The sequence below is a fragment of the Entelurus aequoreus genome, linkage group LG22, assembly GCF_033978785.1.
Source record: "Entelurus aequoreus isolate RoL-2023_Sb linkage group LG22, RoL_Eaeq_v1.1, whole genome shotgun sequence".
Lineage (NCBI taxonomy): Eukaryota > Metazoa > Chordata > Actinopteri > Syngnathiformes > Syngnathidae > Entelurus > Entelurus aequoreus.
The window spans coordinates 11,939,218-11,961,397 of record NC_084752.1 but is presented as its reverse complement, the minus strand read 5'-3'; the positions used below and the strand labels follow the sequence as shown (position 1 = coordinate 11,961,397).

General features: G+C 37.8%; 1 protein-coding gene across 1 annotated transcript in view; it reads right to left on the bottom strand.

The window, feature by feature from the left end:
- The window catches only part of LOC133639220 (palmitoyltransferase ZDHHC5-A-like), a 35,631-nt gene that overhangs the window by 9,121 nt on the left and 4,330 nt on the right, over nt 1–22,180 (bottom strand). Inside the window, exons 2-10 of the mRNA XM_062032378.1 lie at nt 16,932–18,363; nt 16,458–16,579; nt 11,869–12,026; nt 11,475–11,647; nt 11,250–11,352; nt 8,219–8,310; nt 5,305–5,431; nt 2,914–3,019; nt 2,373–2,482 (exon numbers count right to left, since the gene is read on the bottom strand). Coding sequence (XP_061888362.1) covers nt 2,373–2,482; nt 2,914–3,019; nt 5,305–5,431; nt 8,219–8,310; nt 11,250–11,352; nt 11,475–11,647; nt 11,869–12,026; nt 16,458–16,579; nt 16,932–17,095 — 1,155 coding nt within the window. The 5' untranslated portion in view covers nt 17,096–18,363. The remainder of the gene's footprint in view (nt 1–2,372; nt 2,483–2,913; nt 3,020–5,304; nt 5,432–8,218; nt 8,311–11,249; nt 11,353–11,474; nt 11,648–11,868; nt 12,027–16,457; nt 16,580–16,931; nt 18,364–22,180) is intronic.

The following is a 22,180-nucleotide window of genomic DNA, read 5'->3' as shown; positions in this document are numbered from 1 at the left end:
ATATTTTTCCGATCAAACATGGCGAAAATGTATGCTAGAAGTTACCGCAGTAGTAAACAATAGAGAACCAACGGTGCTTGGTATAATCCTTTATTGATCGTGATCCTGTGTGTGTCTGTAAATGTGTGTGTTTGTGTACGTTTGTGTGAAAGTGTGTCCGTGTGCGCGACCATCTCGTTACAATGTCGCGAAAGTCAGTCTCCTCACGACGTAATTAATGTTCAATCTTGTAGTGCCTCGTCCCCTTACACAGCTGGAAGTGCAGCCCAGATGAAAAAAATAAAGAAATGTGACTAACACTAGCATGGAAGTTGAAACAACATTCAAAAGGAGCAGGACTTTAGTTTCACTATCTGCTGCAGATCACCAGTAATCCTGACCCAAATGCGTCTATGTGACTGTATTGGTCCCCACTGGGACAGTTAACACACCCACTAATTTAACCAGCAAAGGCATTTTTATATCCAAGTATTTTGTAATCAGACTTTTTGTTTATGTGTCTGCAAAGATTCCACTCCTCTGATATAACATGTGCTAAAAAACAAACAAACATGTGTCCCTGCTGTTGGAGTAAGAAGCACAATAGTACCAGTATACAGGTATAAAAAAACTCTGCAAAGAGACACTTTGTGTTCTTTTTGTTTGTTTGTGGATAAAAAACATTTTGTTCCTGACATAATCATGAAACTTTTCTTATATGTTGGTACACATTATTTTACATTACCTGAATTTAAATTACACTCTTATGTATTTTAATTTAATATAAACTACAGTATTTGGGTTTTAAAAACAATTCCATAATCTGGGTCACTGTTTGCCAAAGCACAGGGGAAAAGCACTGATGTATACAAGCAATTAAAAAATACAAACAATAATTTGTCATTTGAAAGTGTTTAGAAAATATTAACTTGAAATAAAATCTTATAGTATTCACTACACTAATTATACTGTTTACTGCAGAATGTTTGTGATGACAAGCAAAAAAACTAAAAAGTTGTTCTCTTTGCCCCCACGAAACGTACCGAAAAATGAGCAAAACCGTGGCTCTAAAACTGACGTACAGACGGTAGTGTTGGTTACCTTTACTGTTTCACCTCTAGTAAACACAATCATAAATACGAAGAAAATGACAGTTGTCAGCTGTTAGCAAACATTACCTCAATCAAACATGATGGAAATGTTTGTTACAAGATACTGCAGTAGTAAACAGTAAGGATGCGGTACTCTGTATAATCCTGCACGAGACAATCCGCTTTAATTTAAAAAAAAAAAAAAAATTGTGATATTAATCAAGATCGGATGATATGAAAAAATGTATTGTGATTTTTTTTTTTGGCCATATTGCCCAGCACTAGATGGACGTACTTATTTAGACACAAAGTCACTCTCTCTCTGCTTTAGACTATGAGAAAACACAAATAAGGTAGGCTAACATATTGTTTTCATCTCATCTTGGCATGTGCATAATAACCCAGACGTGCAACATCCATCCATCCATTTTCTACTGCTTGTCCCTAACATGCAGTAACATAAATGCTGCTAAAAGCAGCTTTTTTTTTTGCAGAGTCTGAATCGATCAGAGGTGTACATAATGTTGTGACCAGTTGAATCTATATAATGTTTATTAGGTCTATTTTTGACCGTGTCTGGAAAATAAATAGCGGAGACGACTTCAAGATATTTAAATAGTCTACATTTCTAAAAGATAAATTATGATGCTTTTGGAAATGGGGGGTGTGTGGTTTCATTTGCAATCTGGAAATGCCTCCACAATCAAAAATCTTGAAGAAAAAAAGGTCATAAAATTGACCGTGGAGCAAAATGTACGCAACATTCACACCAAAGCCTATCCAATATACATTACATAGGAAGTGTTTTAAATGTAGATTAAATTCATCATAGATCCCCTTTAAAACAAACTAGGAAAATATAGCTAACTAGCTTTTAACCTCAAAATTGCTACAGAAAACCTGATGCGACATATTTGTCACAATAGCAAAAATGCTATTTAGATACTGGCCGCTGTACATTTCCTACGAAGTGAGACCTACACTGTTACAAGGTCCATTTCTCAGATGATATAATTGTTGATGACTGAAGTGCTGATAGCAACCCACCCTAACCACCCTAACCCCCCGGACTGTAAATAATTCATTGTATATATTCTGATGATTAACTTGTGTGATGACTGTATTATGCTGATAGTATATACTTGTACCATGAATTGATTAACGTGGACCCCGACTTAAACAAGTTGAACAACTTATTTGGGTGTTACCATTTAGTGGTCAATTGTACGGAATATGTACTGTACTGTGCAATCTACTAATAAAAATCTCAATCAAATCAATCAAAGGCCAAGTGTGCATTACCTGGTTTGCATACGCGTGGGTGAGGGGGGTGTGGTTCTTTCCAGGGCTGTAGGAGGGTCTGTATTTATACATCGTAGGGGTGGGAGGTACTTTGTTTACTAGATTGTAATCTGGAGAGAAATTATGAAAAAAGATTTCAGTGCAAATCATAAACAATTTGTTTAGGGCAGCGACACTGCCATGGTGCCCTGATGCAAGGCATCAAAGGACTCATACTGTTTGTGTACAAGTTATATATACTGCCATAGGAATATGATACAATTTCAGTGTGTGCAACAACAACGCTGACATCAATCAATCAATCAATGTTTATTTATATAGCCCTAAATCACAAGTGTCTCAAAGGGCTGTAAAAGCCACAACGACATCCTCGGTACAGAGCCCACATACGGGCAAGGAAAAACTCACCCCAGTGGGACGTCGGTGAATGACTATGAGAAACCTTGGAGAGGACCGCATATGTGGGTAACCCCCCCCCCTCTAGGGGAGACCGAAAGCAACGGATGTCGAGTGGGTCTGACATAACATTGTTGATCATTACCGTGCGTGTTTCGCCTGGTGATGCCAAGGTAGTGAAGCTCTGGTTTGGGAGGTGGCGGCTCAGCGTCACATGACTGACTTTCTTGCATATCCAGACTGGACTTGGACTGGAAACGATGACACGCATCACAACAACAACATGCTCATTAACAACCAAGTTGGGTGGAAATTAGACACAAAGAGGAGACAAACATGGGGAGGTATTGTGGGAAGCAATGTTTTTGGGTTTCAAATGTGGTTGTTAGCACATAGCATGTTATTCAGTGTGGCGTTTACGTCTTAACTAAATGTATTGTGATGACTCCTCCACAGTTACAGCTGAAGTGCACTGGTGCATGTAGGGAAGGGTTTGTTTCAATTGTTTACATTTTAACAGATACTGGCACAAAATCAGTACAATGAAAACAGTACCAGTGATTCAACAGTGCCTGAACCAGTACTTAAAACATGGAAAACTAGTAATTAAAAAAATGTGACACAGACGAGTAACTGAAACACTTGTGAAGTAAATTATATTTATACAGCGCTTTTCTCTAGTGACTCAAAGCGCTTTTACATAGTGAAACCCAGTATCTAAGTTACATTTAAACCAGTGTGGGTGGCACTGGAAGCAGGTGGGTAAAGTGTCTTGCCCAAGGACACAACGGCAGTGACTAGGATGGCGGAAGCGGGGATCAAACCTGCAACCCTCAAGTTGCGGGCACGGCCACTCTAGCAACCGAGCTATACCGCCCCACTTCATTTATTTAAACTAAACAACTAGGGAAAACATTCAAAACAAAACATTTAAAACTTCACAACCAATCGTCATAAACATTGCAGTAATACAGAACATCAAGAACATGCGGAAAACAACTTTTTTGCCAAAACTCAGAATCCCTGTGGTTAAATTCCACTCGCCGTAACTGTCATTGGTGCATAATAAGGAAGTGCCGTTGTTGCGGCTACTTGCTAACTATCAGTGTTATGAGGATGTTGTTTCGGCATATTTGGTTAGGCAATAAAGTTTACCTACTTTTTTTACCAGTGTGTTTACTACTGTTTAATTTAGCACCAGGTTCTATTATGAAACCGTGTTTGGGTGCCCATCCTTAGGTGGCAGTGCTGTCATCTATTGCTCAGAAAAACACTGTTGCAGAAAAAGAGCCCAAGTTTGTGTGTGAGGAATGAAAATTAAATGTTGTCAAAAGGCATGCATATGTTGGTCTGTGTATAAATAAATGTACACCACTAAGTGAAATGCACATACGCAGGCGACTAGCATCCTTTGCTGTACATCATTAAAAATATGGTTGAGTACAAGGGCAATCAAAATAAATGTTGATCTGATGAACCATAAAACTATAATTTGGCCACTTTTTTCCTGCGCTTTGAACCCTGCATCTTATAAAACGATGCGGCAAATGTATGGATTTTTCTTCACTGACAGCCATAATGCAAAATGCTAAAAAACAAACAAGCAAATACACTGAATATGTGTTATTGTCTGTGCTATGGCGCCATCTTTTGGACAAGTTTGCTCACTGCAGGTGCTGCATTGCCCTTTTGTTTAGACTAGTACTTTCAACCACAAGTAGTTGTACTTTGGTCTTCTAGCTATTCATAGCGTCTCTACTTGTATGGATTCGTCATTCATCACTTCAAGCACCATTTGTAAGTTTTTCAATATAACTTAAACAATTCTTACTTACTACTCTGTCCCATATGTGATGTCTGTTGGAGTGTTTTTAATGCATATTTGTACATGCTATCGTAATGTCATCAAGCACGCCTCGTTAGCATTAGCGAATATGCTAACACGCTTACGAGTGTCTTTGTTAGTATTATTAACTTACAATGACATTCTTTTTGTGTTGTTTCAGTTTCGTAAATTCACCAAAACATCACCGTGGCGTTATTTAGTCTGTTTAGCTGATTGCAGAGCTGGCTAGTGGGAACATGACGATAACTTCCGTTTTGTTTGAACAACCCTTTTACTGCCGTATTACAAGCACAGTTTGGAAACAATTAAGGTATGTAAATAAACATTTATAAAATCTTTCTGTGTAAATAACACATTACACAAGATATATATCTATGGCTTATAGTCTGGTGCAGCTAAAATATGGAAAAATATTTTATTCATTTGTAAAATTATTTTCTTTCTGTGTAAACAACACATTACACAAGATATATATCTATGGCTTATAGTCTGGTGCAGCTAAAATATGGAAAAATATTTTATTCATTTGTAAAATTATTTTCATTAAAGATTTGAAGGGATTAATGCATGTTTCAAACTCTCATAATTCTATTAGCTGGCGCAGATTAGTGGCAAAACAGGAAGCGTACCAGCATACAATAATAAGCAACTAAACTGCATGACAGTTCAACTTCAATGAACTTATCTCACCCGATGTAGATTTCCTCTAAGGCCATTGTCCAGGATCTTAGCTGTGAGCTGAGTGTCAGAGAGCTGTGGCTGAAGAAATGGAGGCTGGACACACACTCTCGGCACACACTTCTTTCTGGTCAAATATCTGCACAGGATACAAGAGATTGTCATTAGTTGACCAAATTGTAGTTCACAAAAAAAAGCATGAACCCTCCTAAACCCTAACCTGTTGTGCTGGAAATAAATTGGGGTTGCAACAGTATTGCAGATACCGCAGTATTGCGGTTTCAAAATCTTCACAATAATTATCATTATCAAACGAAAACTTGGTGCGTGCACTTTTTTTCTGGCACTTTTGCTTTACCAGCAGGCACAAAACATCAAAACAACGTTGAGAAACGTGTTGAATTAGGTTCTGACGTTGAGCAACTGAAACATAACATTCAAACATGCTTTTTGACAACATTTAATCAATGTTGGGTTCTGACGTTGATTTGATCATTGAATTTTGGTCATTTCCCAACCAATATTCTACAACATAAATACAACGTTGTAGATGTTTTAACAACGTTTAATCAATGTCAGGTTGTGGCGATGATTTGACCAATGAAATTTCCCAACCAACAACGTGGATTCAACGTTAGACATCAACATTGTCTCAAGTTACAAATACAACTATTTTGCAATGTTGATTCAAAGTCAGTTTGAAAGGACATGTATGTGTAATCAACGTATCAATATCTTGTGCCTGTTGGGTTGGCAGGTCTGTAAATAACCTACATCTCCAGAATCCTCTGCACAGAGCGGAACTTCAACGTGGGGGCGTGGAGCGCCGCAATCGGGAAATAAAGAGAAAGCAGGAAGTGAAGTGTGTTGCACTTCGTAATAGATGAGAATTTTTCTTTTTCTTTTTCAATCCGTTCATAATTTTTTGAGTTATGTTGCTAACAAACAGACAGACAAACACTGGCGAAAACATAACCTATCTGGCGGAGTAATAAAACGCGCCACGTTCGTCTCGAGGGTTAAGGTTTGAAGCCAAAACAGACTTGGTCAAGGCGCACCGTGCACACTGAAGCTACTTGATAAGCTACCATAACCTGTAAAAGATCAAGCCAGCGAAGCTAAACGGCAATTTGTAAAGTATTTACATTATTAAAAGTTAGATTGTGAGTTAACATTTCTGAGAAACTGCATTTTCCAATCAGATACTGTATTTTCTGGAACATAGGGCGCACCGGATTAAAAGATGCACTGCCGATGAGTGGGCCTATTCAGGTCTTTTTTCATACAAAAGGCGCACCAAATTATAAGGCGCATTAAAGGGGTCATATTATGATTTTTTTCTAAATGTAAAACACTTCCTTGTGGTCTACATAACATGTGATGGTGGTTCTTTGGTCAAAATGTTGCATAGATTATGTTTTATAGATCATCTTCAAGCCGCTTTCTGACAGTTGCTTCAGGATGCGCCGTTTTGTGGGCGGTCTTATTTACTTGGCTCACCTTCGACAGCTTCTTCTCCCCGTCATCTTTGTTGTAGCGGTGTAGCGTGCAAGGACGGGAGTGGAAGAAGCGTCAAAAGATGGCGCTAACTGTTTTAATGACATTCAGACTTTACTTCAATCAATAACGGAGCAGCATCTCCTCATCCGTGGCTCACTAGTGCAACAACAACGCCGGAAATGTGTCCCGTGAAAAACCGTCCGACCGGAACTCTCTAATAACTAAAGTTCCTTGGGTGAATAATGTAAACTCACTACACTGGTAGTTTTTAGTGCTTCCATAGCGAGATATAAGTTAGAACTTTACGCTACTTTATATTAGAAATGGCAACAGCGGAGGATGAATGTCCCATAACAAGAAGATAGAGAAAAAGAAGCTTATCGACTATGGCATTGCACGGACTACAGTGGCAAACATGCGCAAATTTTCAGGACTTATGCAGATCCCAAATACACATCAGCAGGTACCACAAGGTAAGAAAAGTTAGTTTTGCATAATATTGTAAAACAAAACGCCAGATAATATGTCTGCTAATGGGTGCCATTTTGCGGTCCTTATACACACAACATAATAACAACATCTCTGACTACGGTAGCGGTAACGGGCCGACAATCCATCAAGCAGTGCGGCTTCAAAGTCATAGTAAAACATTTTGACAGATTTTTGAGTGCCGTGTGTAATGTTCTTTATTTTCAATGGAACATTTAAAGTTTTGGTGTTTTACTGGCGTCATATTGCAGTCACGTATCTCTTATGTGTGACTACCATCTACCGGTGACACTTATTCTACCATGTACCAAATAAAATTGCTTCAAGGTCGGTAAGCACAACTAGAATTATTCCGTACATTAGGCGCACCGGTCGATTTTTGAGGGAAATGAAAGGATTATAGTCCGAAAAATACGGTATAAAAAATGTCCACTGTAGAGGACACTGCTCATCTGAAAGTAAAAGTTGAGACAGTAGATGTTCCCGCACTTAAAAATACCTGTTTGTAGTAATACCTACGATGAGATCCTTTTCTGTGTTCAATTACAGTAAGTGTGTTTATCCAAAACTTTGCTGCCACTTCATCTTACACACCATGGCATTAATACCAAGGCTTTAAAAAAAAAATAAAAAAACACAATGATATCTTATCTTAAAAAAGGTTTTATATCTTTGAGTTCAGCATGAAAAATGTGAGCCAAAACAAGTGTGGCATTTTTTGTTGTTGAGTGCAAACATTCTAAATATGTCTTTTTCTAGCAAAATGGAAGTTTCAGTTCAGAGTTTAGGAGGTTGACTTCCACTTTTTCAGTCTAAAAAGCTACATATTTGGAAGAAGAGAATGTTCCTCACTGTTTTACAATATATGACTACAATTGTAGGTTATAAGAGACAATCATGAACAGAGGTAACATTGGGGAAAAAAGTAAAAGGGCACCTGGGTGCTTGCGAACTGCAGAGAACACGAGTGACGTTCTTCCAACAGCCATTTGTAAAAGGATTAACTCCTCCTCTAAACTTGCCAGTGACCTGAGGAAAAGACAAATAAAAATTGTGAAAATAGACACTAATACTCAAACCAAAGAGAGTAGAAGGTATGATATTCTATTAATGTAGAAGTTATGAAAATATCAATACACAAGATGACAAAGAGCATGTGCAGGAAATAAAATTAAAAAAACAATGATCTAATGTTAACTTATAAGAATCCATGGTGGCACATTGTCAAAAACACTTTAAATGTTAAATAAAATCTTATACAACTCTGTGCTGAACTTGAATTCATGCAGTCCCTAAATGACAAACATTTTAGAGTGGTTGTCACAGGATAGGATAGGATAGACTTTTATGAATCCCACAATGGGGTAATTATAAACAAATACAGTACAGGCCAAAAGTTTGGACACACCTTCTCATTTCAATGAATTTTCTTTATTTTCATGACTATTTACATTGTAGATTGTCACTGAAGGCATCAAAACTATGACACCTGTGAAGCGAAAACCATTTCAGGTGACTACCTCTTGAAGCTCATCGAGAGAATGCCAAGAGTAATCAGAGCTAAGGGTGGCTATTTTGAAGGAACTAGAATATAAAACATGTTTTCAGTTATTTCACCTTTTTTTAAGTACATAACTGCACATGTGTTCATTCAGAGTTTTGATGCCTTCAGTGACAATCTACAATGTAAATAGTCATGAAAATAAAGAAAATGCATTGAAGGAGAAGGTGTGTCCAAACTTTTGGTCTGTACTGTATATAATCACGGGAATATACCAGGGTATAGCTTTTCCAAAATGGCAGTGTGTCAGCTAAGATGTTTTTTCCATAAAGCTTGTTTTAAAAAACATTTACCAATTCTAATACTAAATAGGGTGTGAAATACTACATTTTAACTGTTCTTACTGTATAATTTCAATGAGATCATATAAAAATTAAAAAAAAGGAATATATCACTAACTGGCTTTTAGCCCTAAAATTGCTATGGTCAGCCTGACGGGAAATATTTGTCACAATAAAAAGAATGCTAATAAGACACTTTAACAAACACACAAAGTTCGATATAAGGTGGTCATTGGGGTCCATAAAATACCAATCGCGTTGTTCCCGAGTTATATAGAAAGCCTTACTTTTTACCCTTTTCTTTTCGAAAAAATAAAATTAAAACAGTGGCTCTCGAACTGTTGTACTGATACGCTGACTCCATCTAGTGGTACGCCAAAGAAACACTTGATTAAAGTACAGTGTTTTATTTTCCTATATTCAAACACGGTGTTACAGTTACTGTTTAAACTGTGTGTAATGTTACAGTGGCCAAAACTAAAAAAATGACTTGTTAGAAAAAAAAAAGCCTTGTTTTAATAAATACTTAGGCCTACTACGCTACTGTATTTTAGTATTGGTCATTAAAGTGGTACTTGGAGAGCCAAATGTTTTCTAAGGTGGTACTACCACTGCAAAAAAATCCCCAAACCAGGTTTAATGAAGAAAAAACTATTCACAATACATGCATTATTCAGATACTTTCTGTTGAGTATAGAAGTAGAAATAATCAACATTTCACTGTCATGAAAATAACAGAAATCAAGTTTAAATTTGTTCAATAAAAAGTTTAGTTATGTTATTATTACATGACAGTTTAAACTGGTTTTATTATGAGGCAAAAACACTTTGAGCGTTGTTTCAAGAGTCAATTTTGTTGGCACTTTGCAGAATCAATAATGTTCCATAAATGCAGTATATTTATTTATGTTGTCCACATTTTGGGTCCCGAGACACTTTAACCCAACTTCCAGGCCCGTGACAGCCCCACTGACTTTTGGGGGTGGTTCAATCAAATCATCTTCATCGTCACGCTCTTCAGGGGCATGTCTAGGGGGTAGCACGTGCCAAATCTAACAGGCCACCCCAGGTGCCACCCCAGGTTCCACCCCACTAAGAGGCGGAATGATTTGAAACACTGTTTTTCAAACTTTGGTTTGTGTACCACTCGGGCTCCAGCTAGTGGTATGCCTAAAATATGCTTAATTTAGGGAGCCTGAGGATTCTCCCAAATTTACTTTGGTGCCAACTGATGGGCGAGCTCCACAGCAAATAGACCTAACCACTCATTATAAAAGTACTAATTTGAATAACCAATTCAAACTCATGGTCCATTTATTCAAAAACTAACACAGAACATTTAAATGTGTGATATTAAACACACAATTTGCCCATTGAACAACTTGAGGCAGTTTAATGTTGCACTTATGTAGAAATGTTGCACTTAATATGTAGAAAGGTTTTGTTAAGAAACCAATTCTGAGCCTTATCTTATTTAGTTTTTATTTTATATATGTTGACCACATTAACCCATGGAGGCAAGGATTTGTGATTTAGAAGTAGTTAAAACACTGCAGACTGCGGCTGGATTTTAGCCACTAGCTAGCGAGCCATGTCTTAAAGCACATCTTTCTGAGGGCGTTTCAGTGTTATAACTTCATCTTTATCATTAGTTGTTAAGCCAAAATGTGTCCATTTTCCCTTTTCTGTCTACACACTGTCTGCTTGCAAGTACTCTGTGATTGTGCGTTGCCGAACATGCTCCTATGCTCGTAAACCCAGCAATGACACAACGTGACGACGCATTGTCATGCCCGTTAAAAAAGAAGGGAGGGAGGGAGGGGGGCGGACTGGTACTTTTTAGAGGTGGTATAGTACCGAATATGATTCATTAGTATCGCCGTACTATACTAGTACCGGTATACCTACAACCCTAGTCCAGGGCATGATCGCGTTATACAGAGTGTCGCGTTATATGGAATCGCACTATATCGAAATTTGAGTATATGTAACATCACACATCTTTGACATGAATTAGAAAAAACTTCACAAATGTTTTCTCTGTGTTCCATTTGGTCTGTTCTACATCATCCACCACTATTTCACTTTAAATGACCCTGGACTCTCATGAGCTGAATGATTCTTACCTGCTCATTAGTAGTTCTGCCCCTTGCCACAAGCACAATGTGAAAACCAGTGAGGCCAGCAACTGGAATGAAGAACAGGCCAGCAACACACATTACAGCCAGCCTGAGAATAAGATTTAAGGACTATATTTAGGTAATTAAAAAAGCTACAGATTTGTTTAACAAAAAAGTGTTAATGTGGACCAGGACAAAAACATTTTATTTTGAAATTCCCTTTAAGGATACGTGACGATCGCATGCAGGCGGCTGATGTACTGGTGATGATAGAAGAGGAAGAGTAGCCCAAAGCCAAACACGGCCATGATGTGGGCCGTCAGGGAAAGGAGGAAGAGGAAGAAGTATCTGTAGTTCCTCCTGCCGATGCAGTTGTTGACCCATGGACAGTGATGGTCAAAGTCCTGCACAAGCAAAGCACACTTTCAGAGCAAGCTCTATAAACCATGGACGTTTGATGTTAATTTAATAAAACTAGGGTTTAAATCAAATTATGTATGAGTTGAACAAAGTTAAGAGTTTTTATGTTGACCTTTTCCTGGGGTATACGAAGAAATATGTGGATTTGTCATTGAGGTAATTTGAACAATAGTGTGCTTGAATGTACGAGTGTGAGCCCACACACCTCCACACAATTGTCACAGACAGAGCAGTGGGAACAGCGTGGCGGCCTGTAGAAGCGACACGTTGAACACCATTTCATCCTGACCTGGATCCCCCTTATCTGCACGGTTTTATAAAGAGGGGCGCGGAAGTCGTCCTCTTTGTCCTCATCCTCCTCAGCTACACAAAAGACAAAGACACCAGCTCAAAAATTCAACAAGTCAACCTTCAGTCTTTGGTGCGCTCTGTTGAAGGGATTATTTTCTAGGACATACAGCGGTACCCCAATTTACAAGTATTTTCATATACGAGCAATAACAGTATTTCCTATCTTAAAGTTTTTTCTTTTTAAAAAAGGCATGTTATGTCGTATACACCGTTTAAATCAAAGGTGTGAAACTCATTTCAGCTCAGGGGCCGGATGGAAGAAAATCTATTCCCACACAGGCAGGACTGGTAAAATCATGGCACATTTAAAAATTAAGACAACTTCAGATTGTTTTCTTGTCTTACTTTGGCCAAAAATACAACCAGCACATTCTGAAAATGTACACATTACAAAAAATGCTCTTGGCAAAACTTAGACTTAGACTTAGACTTAGACAAACTTTAATGATCCACAAGGGAAATTGTTCAACACAGTAGCTCAGTTACAATGATGGAAAGGACAATGCAGGTATAAATAGACTAATATAGCCCAAAAAAAAAAAAAAAAAATCTAACATATATACGAATATATACATAATATGTGTACAGAGTAATTTATATACAGATATATTATATTATGTCTATAACATATATACAATATAAACCAATGAGTATGTAACATATTACAGTATATACAGTCTATATGACAGCAGCAGCATAAAATAGAGAATAGGTCCAGCAGGAAATAAAAAATAGACATTATAAACAAAGAGAAGTAGCTAACATGTCAGGTGTCAGGTAATAGGCAGATGTCATCTATTGCTGTATGGCGAGTGATTATACAGCTGGATGGAGTGTGGAATGAAGGAGTTCTTGAATCGCACAGTGCGGGAAGGAAGTTGAAGGAGCCGGTTGGAGTATGAACTCCGCTGTCCCTTAATTGTCAGGTGGAGTGGATGGGCAGGATTGTCTATGATGGCCAGCAGTTTGTCCAGTGACCTCCTGTCCCTCACTGACACAAACGCCTCCAATTGCATGCCAATAGTTTGGCCGGCTTTCCGGATCAGATTATCAATCCGGTTTGAGTCCTGGTTTGACACTTCGTTAGTTAAAAATTCTGAGGAAAAAATTGGTGCAGTTTCAAAAACACCATGAAGAACGCAATAAACTTGGACTTTGTCTCAGTATTTTTTATAAATCCATTAAACTTTAAGCACTTCCTGTTTAGCATTTTCATGTTGGCAGTTCACCGTTAAAGAAGTGTTGGGAGAAGCAATAGTCTTTCCTCAAACCGCTGCAGTGGTGACATCTGCAACTGCCAGACCACATTCATTTATCGTCATTCAAATATTACAGTTATAATAGAAAAGGCCTTTTTCGTCAGTAATTTTCCATGACTTCTCCAAAATCTTTTACTGAATTTCCATGACCAAACAATATTATTTTATTTCAAATGGGACCACCGAAAATGAATTATCGTACTATACTAGATTATTATGTACATACTATTATTCTTGTGGTACTCATTGGGCTAAATCTGGGACGTAAAGTACTACATTTCATGCCATCTCATGCGTTTTATGTGTTCTGCTATGACAATTAGGTTCTTTGAATCCTCAGTAAAATTAAGTTTACATGCGAAAAGTACACACAAAAAAACTCAAGACAAATTTAGGTACAACCTCTCATATTTTAGTTCTAACATATTTTATCTTAACTTCTGCTCCATCCAACAGCCTCACGTATGAATAATTGTGGTTTAGTCTTTTCTCAAACAGCACTATAGATGCTCTTTGTTGGGATATTAATGGCAGTAAGGGTCAAGGGTCCGAGTGAAGCTGGGATAGGCTTCAGCCCCCACAGTGACCCCGAAAAGGAGAAGCGGCAGAAAAAAGGATGAATGGAAGTTTAAAAGCACAGACTTAGGCACACTTATTCCCGCCACAGGTACTCGCTGTAATCTGGCTGTCTGGAAACAAAGCGGTGAAAAGGTGTCTCTCTCCTGAGTAGTATGAATTCACGCATTTTAGTGGCCACAGTATCTCAGTTTGAGGACTTAATTTTTACAGAAACGTCCAAAGTTGGATTAATGAAACAGAGAACAATATTTTCATAACTTTTCCAAAACTTCTGGGCTTGAAATTGCATTTTTTAAAATTCCATTACTTTTTCAGGTTTTTAATGACCGTACAAACCCTGTTATTGCATTTCCTTAAATTATAACAAGATTGTAAATCTACACCAGGAATGTCCATTACGTCGATCGCGAGCTACCGGTCGATGGTGGAGGGTGTGTCAGTCGATCGGCAGCCAGGCATTAAAAAAAATAGACCTAAAAATTAGCAATCATCAATCTTCACCAAGACGTCACTTAATTGACATTCACGGCACCCGAGGGTCTTGTGAGATGACGCTGTATGGCTGCTGCCAGATCATAAACAAAAAAAATTACAGAGGAGGGCGAGAAACACTTTTTATTTCAACAGACTCTCGCGCTGTACCTGCTGTAAAACCTCTAAAGACCGACCGCACAGTTCCTGTCTTCACAATAAAAGCCCTGTTTCGTCCTGCCTGCAAACAAAATAAGAGTCACAGAAAGCTAGCGCCCACGGAGTTTGCCGCCAATATATTTCTTGTAAAGTGTATAATTAAAGGCCTACTGAAAGCCACTACTACCGACCACGCAGTCTGATAGTTTATATATCAATGATGAAATCTTAACATTGCAACACATGCCAATACGGCCGGGTTAACTTATAAAGTGCAATTTTAAATTTCCCGCCACACTTCCGGTTGAAAACGTCTAGATATGATGACGTATGCGTGTGACGTAAACCGTTGATACGGAAGTATTGGTACCCCATTGAATACAATACAAAAAAGCTCTGTTTTCATTTCAAAATTCCACAGTATTCTGGACATCTTTGTTGGTGAATCTTTTGCAATTTGTTTAATGAACAATGGAGGCTGCAAAGAACAAAGTTGTAGGTGGGATCGGTGTATTAGCGGCGGACTACAGCAACACAGCCAGGAGGACAGAGATGGATAGCAGACGCGCTAGCCGCCGAACTCACCTTAACTTCCTCCGTCTCTCCGACCGCATCTGTGATCGGGTGAAGTCCTTCGTCGCACCGTCGATCGCTGGAACGCAGGTGAGCACGGGTGTTGATGAGCAGATGAGGGCTGGCTGGCGTAGGTGGATAGCTAATGTTTTTAGCATAGCTCTGTGAGGTCTGGTTGCTAAGTTAGCTTCAATGGCGTCGTTAGCAACAGCATTGTTAACCTTCGCCAGGCTGGAAAGCATTAACCGTGTATTTACATGTCCATGGTTTAATAGTATTGTTGATCTTCTGTCTATCCTTCCAGTCAGGGATTTATTTATTTTGTTTCTATATGCAGTTAAGCACGATGCTATCACGTTAGCTCCGTAGCTAAAGTGTTTCGTCGATGTATTGTTGTGGAGATAAAAGTCACTGTGAATGTCCATTTCACGTTCTCGACTCTCATTTTCAAGAGGATATAGTATCCGAGGTGGTTTAAAATACAAATCCGTGATCCACAATAGAAAAAGGAGAGAGTGTGGAATCCAATGAGTCAGCTTGTACCTAAGTTATGGTCAGAGCGAAAAAAGATATGTCTTGCACTGCATTCTAGTCCTTCACTCTAACGTTCCTCATCCACGAATCTTTCATCCTTCGCTCAAATGAATGGGGTAATCGTCGCTTTCTCTGTCCAAATCGCTCTAGCTGCATTGAAAACAATAGGAAAATGTGAGGAGCTTTTCAACTGACTACGTCACGCTACTTCCGGTAGGGGCAAGGCTTTTTTTTATCAGATACCAAAAGTTGCGATCTTTATCGTCGTTGTTCTCTACTAAATCCTTTCAGCAAAAATATGGCAATATCGCAAAATGATCAAGTATGACACATAGAATGGATCTGCTATCCCCGTTTAAATAAAAAAATGTAATTTCAGTAGGCCTTTAAGAGTATGGAAGCTAGACTAATAAGATGCCAAAAACCAACCACTTTCATGTGGTATTGGACAGAAAGGACTTTTTTCTCCTCCATTTGAAAATGTGGACGTTATCATCACTACTGTCTGATTCCAATCAATGCAGGTCATCAGAATCAGGTAATACACTAATTGATATGCTTGTCCTAATGGAAGGAAGGAATCTATGTGTTAAATATGCTTGTATTATCTTTAAACACATGTATTAACTAGTTAACAAAAATGTCTCTTTCATAAATAAATACATATAAATTATATATATGAATGAGGTAGATCCCTTTGACTTGGTCAATTGAAAAGTACCCCTCCTGCAGAAAAAGTGCGGGCACCGTTACAATGGTTACATCCACAAGTATTTTTTGTGTAAGGAAGTTTTCTCAGAGAATTCTAAATCAGATTCATTGAAAGGCTTTTTTAACAGTGCAATATTTAATGATCACATCCACCTACCTCTTGGAAAGATGCCTGGGTCCATGAATGTGGCCATACAGAAGTTAGCCAAGACAAAGAGGAAGATGACGCCATTATAAATGGGTACGGCTGCTGAGAAACGCTCTGAGAGCCACGGGCAACTGCACAAGACACACAGGACATAAGCAGTAAGTCAAATGAACATAAGCACATAAAAAGGCACAATATTTCACTTGCAGATTGACAGCAAGAGCTCAGTGCTTTGATAGTTGTGTTTAGGTTCTGACCAATTTATGTCACAAATCAAAAAGCGAGGTTTCCTTAAACAATAGTACCTTGGTTTTTGTACGGCCCCCTTTTCCTATGCAAATCAAAGTACAAAAATAAAGGCCGGGGGAAACAGTTTCCGTCTGACCTTTTTGGGACAGATTATAAACAAAAACGAAGGTACCACTATAGTTTATTACCATGGTATTTTCTCACTTCATTCACCCACAGGAGTAGGACACTTACGTGAAACAGAAAAACAGGGTGGTTGAGCCAACCAGGAAGAAGGTAGCTGCTGATACGGGGATGTACCGTGAGGGTCGCAAGGGCCTGGTGGATAGGACCACAGCATGGGGCAGGGGAGAGGAGGATGGACCCCGCCCTTCATTTCGATTACTGCCACCTGGCATCACTTCCTGTGCACGCAGTGATGCGCTCGGGCCTCAGCTTAGCTGCGATGCCGAGGGAATCGCCATTCTGGAGACAAACGTCGCTAGTGGCATTCTATGTGGGATTCTGGTGTCAGGATGATGGATTGATGGAACGGTCTATGTGGGGTCAGCTGAAATCTTTTGCAAAAATCCTCATGTAGATCCTGAGCCATTGTAAAAAAAAAAGTTGTTCCAGGTTTAAAGTATTTGCTTCTGTCAAAAAGGAGATGTACTTAGAAAATGCATTTCCAGAGAGGACTTTAAACTTCAGGAAATGTAGTCCTCCCTCACTGAAGCCAAAAAGAGAAAATTAGAATTTTCTGTAAATACAGTGAAAAAGCTGACTTGATCAATTTTGAAAGACATTTAAGATCAAATTATATTTAAAAAAACGGTATAGTTTCTTCAAACATAAGTCAAATAAGGGAGTTAGCGCAAAGCACGAGAGTTAAAAAAACATGAATTATTCTGACTAGTCCATTTTTCCTTCCTTCGTGAGTTGCTTTTGCTTTGAAGTCAATCTTGAAGTTCTTTCAAAATGTACTTTTTTGTATTTGACAGGATAGAGATTGATTCAACTACGGTTGCTGTGTGAGGACAAATAAAAAAGAGAACTTGTTTTTCGTCCAACGTTCATATTCGGCACAACAGTCTGTAAATGCACCACTGGGGGAACTTTGTTTTCTTACGTGTGGGCATCGCTTGATTTAGAGCACCTGACCTGTGAGCTGCACCAGGTCTGCGATGGACAAAAACCAACAGTTGATGGTGTTGGACTTGAATAAGCAAAATACACAATAAAATCCAGGGGTATCCATGTCAGTTTGATTTGAGGGACAAGAAATTCCAAAAAGGTTTTAATCCAAGGAGGACTAAAATTATAATAAATAGAAACAATTGTCCATCTTAAGTTTCTTCATTGGGGAAATTGTGCTGCTGTTAGTCAATAGTTTCTAGTTTCAATAGTTTTTTCACTTCAGTACAGCAAGTCACAATCGTTAAAAAAAAAAAAAGTTAATACATTTTAGGTTAAAACTATGATTATAAAAACTTAGATCACAGAAATATTGAAGGCTATTTTTATAAATATTCGTTGAAGCAAAAATTATCAGTGCTCTTTTCGAGTTGAAGATCAGAAATCTTGGATTTGTTTATCCAGCTGAAACTTGAGGTTGAAAGTACAAAAAAAATAAAAAATAAATGTATCCAATTAATTCCAGTTTGAGGGATGATGAGGATAACTGCACCTAAAAGTAAGAAAAATGGCTTAGTTAGAAACAAAGAGTGAACAGGTTTTGACAAATCTACAGCATAGTGATCTCTAACTTTCATCACTAATAGATTTCCTTTGACACAAAGAAAGACTTAGTGAGCCATTTGTGTTTATAAGTCAGGAAAAATTCACATTTCTCCTGCTTCCTTAAGTCACATGCTTTCTTGGTGATGTCAGTGTTGTGTTTTGTCAGATGTTATAGAAGTTTTGTTTTCCTTCAGCTTGACTCTCTGCCTCAACAATGCCACCTTGTTTTTTTTTTTTGGTGACCTTTATGATGACAACGTGTGCTTGTGGAATGCTTGTGCCGATATGTTATTGTGCCACAGCACACCTGCGGCATTTAGAAATTAAATTGCATGTTACTGTGAAATGCGATCATGGCTCAGAAACCAAACCTATAGCTTAGTCGTGTGATGTGCAAACTAAATGATCTTGGCAAAAGTATCCGCAGCACTTGGAATACTTTCGTCAGTACACCCTAAGAAATATACTGTACACTTCACGCAATATTTAGCCACTTCTTCTTTTTCTGTTCACTACTTCTCACCGCAGTGACAGGGTGGGTGATATAGCATAAAATCTACATTGTGATATATGTTGCAGCCTCCTGCAGTAACAATATATTATTTGGAATGTAAATGATAATATAACCATTTTAAAACAGGTTACAGAAGCTCCTAATTTGGCTGCTGACCTATGCAGTAACATATTGCAGTATTATTTTCTCAAAAATATTAATCTACTAGCTGTCATTCCCATGATCAGTTGTGGACTTGTGTTGTTTTTTCCCCATGTTTGTGGTGTTTGAGTTCCTGTCCAGTGGTCTTATTTTGTGTTTTCACTTCCCTTGTCTGCCACTAAGTGCTGACTACCACACACGTCCCTGATAGGCAACCGGGACACACTTTCAGACAGGGCTGGATCATTATTTTGTTCTCTGTCCAATGTGAGTGATTGCTTTGGTAATTGTACACTTCCTAACTGCACTAATGTTTGCTCTCGTGCACTCCCCAGCTGCACGTACTTTTTGTTTTACCTGTATTCCGCCTGACGTTCTGTCCATCCTTGGGGTTATGCTGCTAGCACCGCTTCCCTAAACGTGACGCTTGTTGGTTACTTTCTGCTGTAATTTCTATCTATACTTCCGTTAAAATGTAATGAGCACTCATGATTCTGTTGTTTAGATACTTTACATTAGTTTTGGAAAATAACCCAAATTTGGGTATTGATCTAATACCAAGTAAGTTACAAGGGCAGTATCGGTCATACCAATGCTGATACTTAAAGCTTTCAAGATCATTAAATTATTTATTTTGATCACAACTAAAAAAAGACAAACAGTATGGCGATGTAATACTATAAATAAATATTAAAATAATTTCCTACTATTAACTCTGATTTAAATCATTTGTTATTTTGCCCTTAAAGTCCTCCTGTGGCAGGGATTTATTTCCTGAGTGTGTAAACAATAACAAAAACGACAAGACCATATACATTACCTGGTACAGTTATTGTCAATATTTGTATCGATCCGCCCGCCTTTGTTTACACTCAATAACTTTAGCTTAGCTTCAATATTGTATAGTGTAGCATATTTAGTAGGGAAGTAATGATATCAAAATATTACAGTACGATATTAAGGCCATGGTACGATATTATAAATAACTTAAAAATGACAAGGGCATGTTTAATATAAACACAATTACTGTAATTGAACACAAATATAACGCTAAAACGTTCAATTCATAGGTTACTACATACAGGTATCATAGTTTACTACAAACAAGTATTTGTAGTAAGTGGCAACATCCGCTGTGTCTCTCAGCTTTTACTTTCAGAGAATCAGTGTCCTCTACAATGGACATTTTTCTATCTGTTTTGAAAATGATTCCGGAATATTGAGTTTATTTTCAGACCCGCCAAAATAAAAAAGACAGAAAAACCTACACACCAAGTTTTTGTTTAATAGCGTCAAAGCATTATTGAAGATTTTGAAACCGAATGCTGCGGTATCTGCAAAACCGTTACATCCGTAATATTTAGTTATCCCTCGTCCTCCAGTGATAATGATACATGTAAGTAGCGTAGTTACTTTGTAGTCATTGAGGCAGGGATTACTAACATAGAAGCAACTTGGCAACGTGAAGAACATTAACCGCGAGTGGGGACACCTTTGGTCGCTTGTCGCTTTCAAATGTGTAGGACACTGCTAGAATGTGTCAACGTGCGTATCACGATTGTATAATATATATATATATATATATATATATATATATATATATATATATATATATATATATATATATATATATATATATATATATATATATATATATATATATATATATATATTTTAGGGCTGCAACAACTAATCGATTAAATTTGATTATAAAAATAGTTGGCGATTAATTTAGTCATCAATTCGTTGGATCTATGCTATGCGCAGAGGCAATTTTATTTTTTTATTTTTTTTAATTAAAACATTTTTTTTATAAACCTTTATTTATAAACTGCAACATTTACAAACAGCTGAGAAACAATAATCAAAATAAGTATGGTGCCAGTATGCGGTTTTTTTCCCAATAAAATACTGGAAAGGATAGAAATGTAGTTTGTCTCTTTTATCCGATTATCAATCGATTAATCGAAGTAATAATCGACAGATTAATCTATTATCAAATTAGTTGTTAGTTGCAGCCCTAAAATATAATATATATATATATATATATATATATATATATATATATATATATATATATATATATATATATATATATATATATACACACACATACATACATATACACACACAAACAGTGTTTCCCCCAGAAAATGTGTTAATTAAGGCCGGTGGACAGACCGGGGAAGGGGGTGGGTGGGTGGGTGTAAGGATCGGTGTAACTGGGCCTGTCGCCATCACGTCCCCACCTCGTCCCTGCCACCACAGCCTGGGGGGCAATAGACTAGAGACTGCGGTGAAGTAGGCCAGCTTCGTCGCGTGAGGAAGCCTACAATTTTTGGTTGTGTTTTCCGCTCCATTTGCTGAATGGCGATATACGATAAATATCTCGATATTTTTTCCGTAAAGTAAAAACAAAACAGTCTTAGTTACCTGAGATACTAAGTTTGTCATTATTATGACTTATTAAAATTACTAAATCAAAATATTGACTTACTAAGTCAAAATAATGACAAAATAATGATTTACTAAGTCAAATTAATGACTTACTGTAAGTAAGCGTTTGCAATAAGCGTTTGAAAAAAAAGAGTTGAAAGTGGGGCCACATGCTGACGTATGTTCAACTCATCATGCGTAATTTATTACAGCATTTGGGAAGCATGTAGTTGATTTTTATTATGGAAATGTCATATTTTTATCAACAAGTGATAGCAGGCACCCTGCCATTCAAAACTAGGCTGCTACATTACTAATGATTAATGTAACTTTAGCTGAAAAAATAGTACTATAGCAATAGGAAAGACTATTCATCCCTGAACACCATGGAGTTCATGTAGGCTTTATGATGCAGTTACATTATTATATCAACTATCAGAGACAGCTTCAGGAAACTGCGAGCGAGCTGAGCTGCCGCTTATGTTTCTAGCACATATCTTGCCTATCGTCGTAGGCAAGATGACGACTATTGCCTCAATTTGCGTTATCACACACTTCGGGCCTGATTTACTAAAGTTATGCGTGTACTGAAACACCTGCAAACTTGATAGCACACGCAAAGCTGATCTATTAAAACGTGTGCAATGTGGAATAAGGCATGCAATCCATTTTG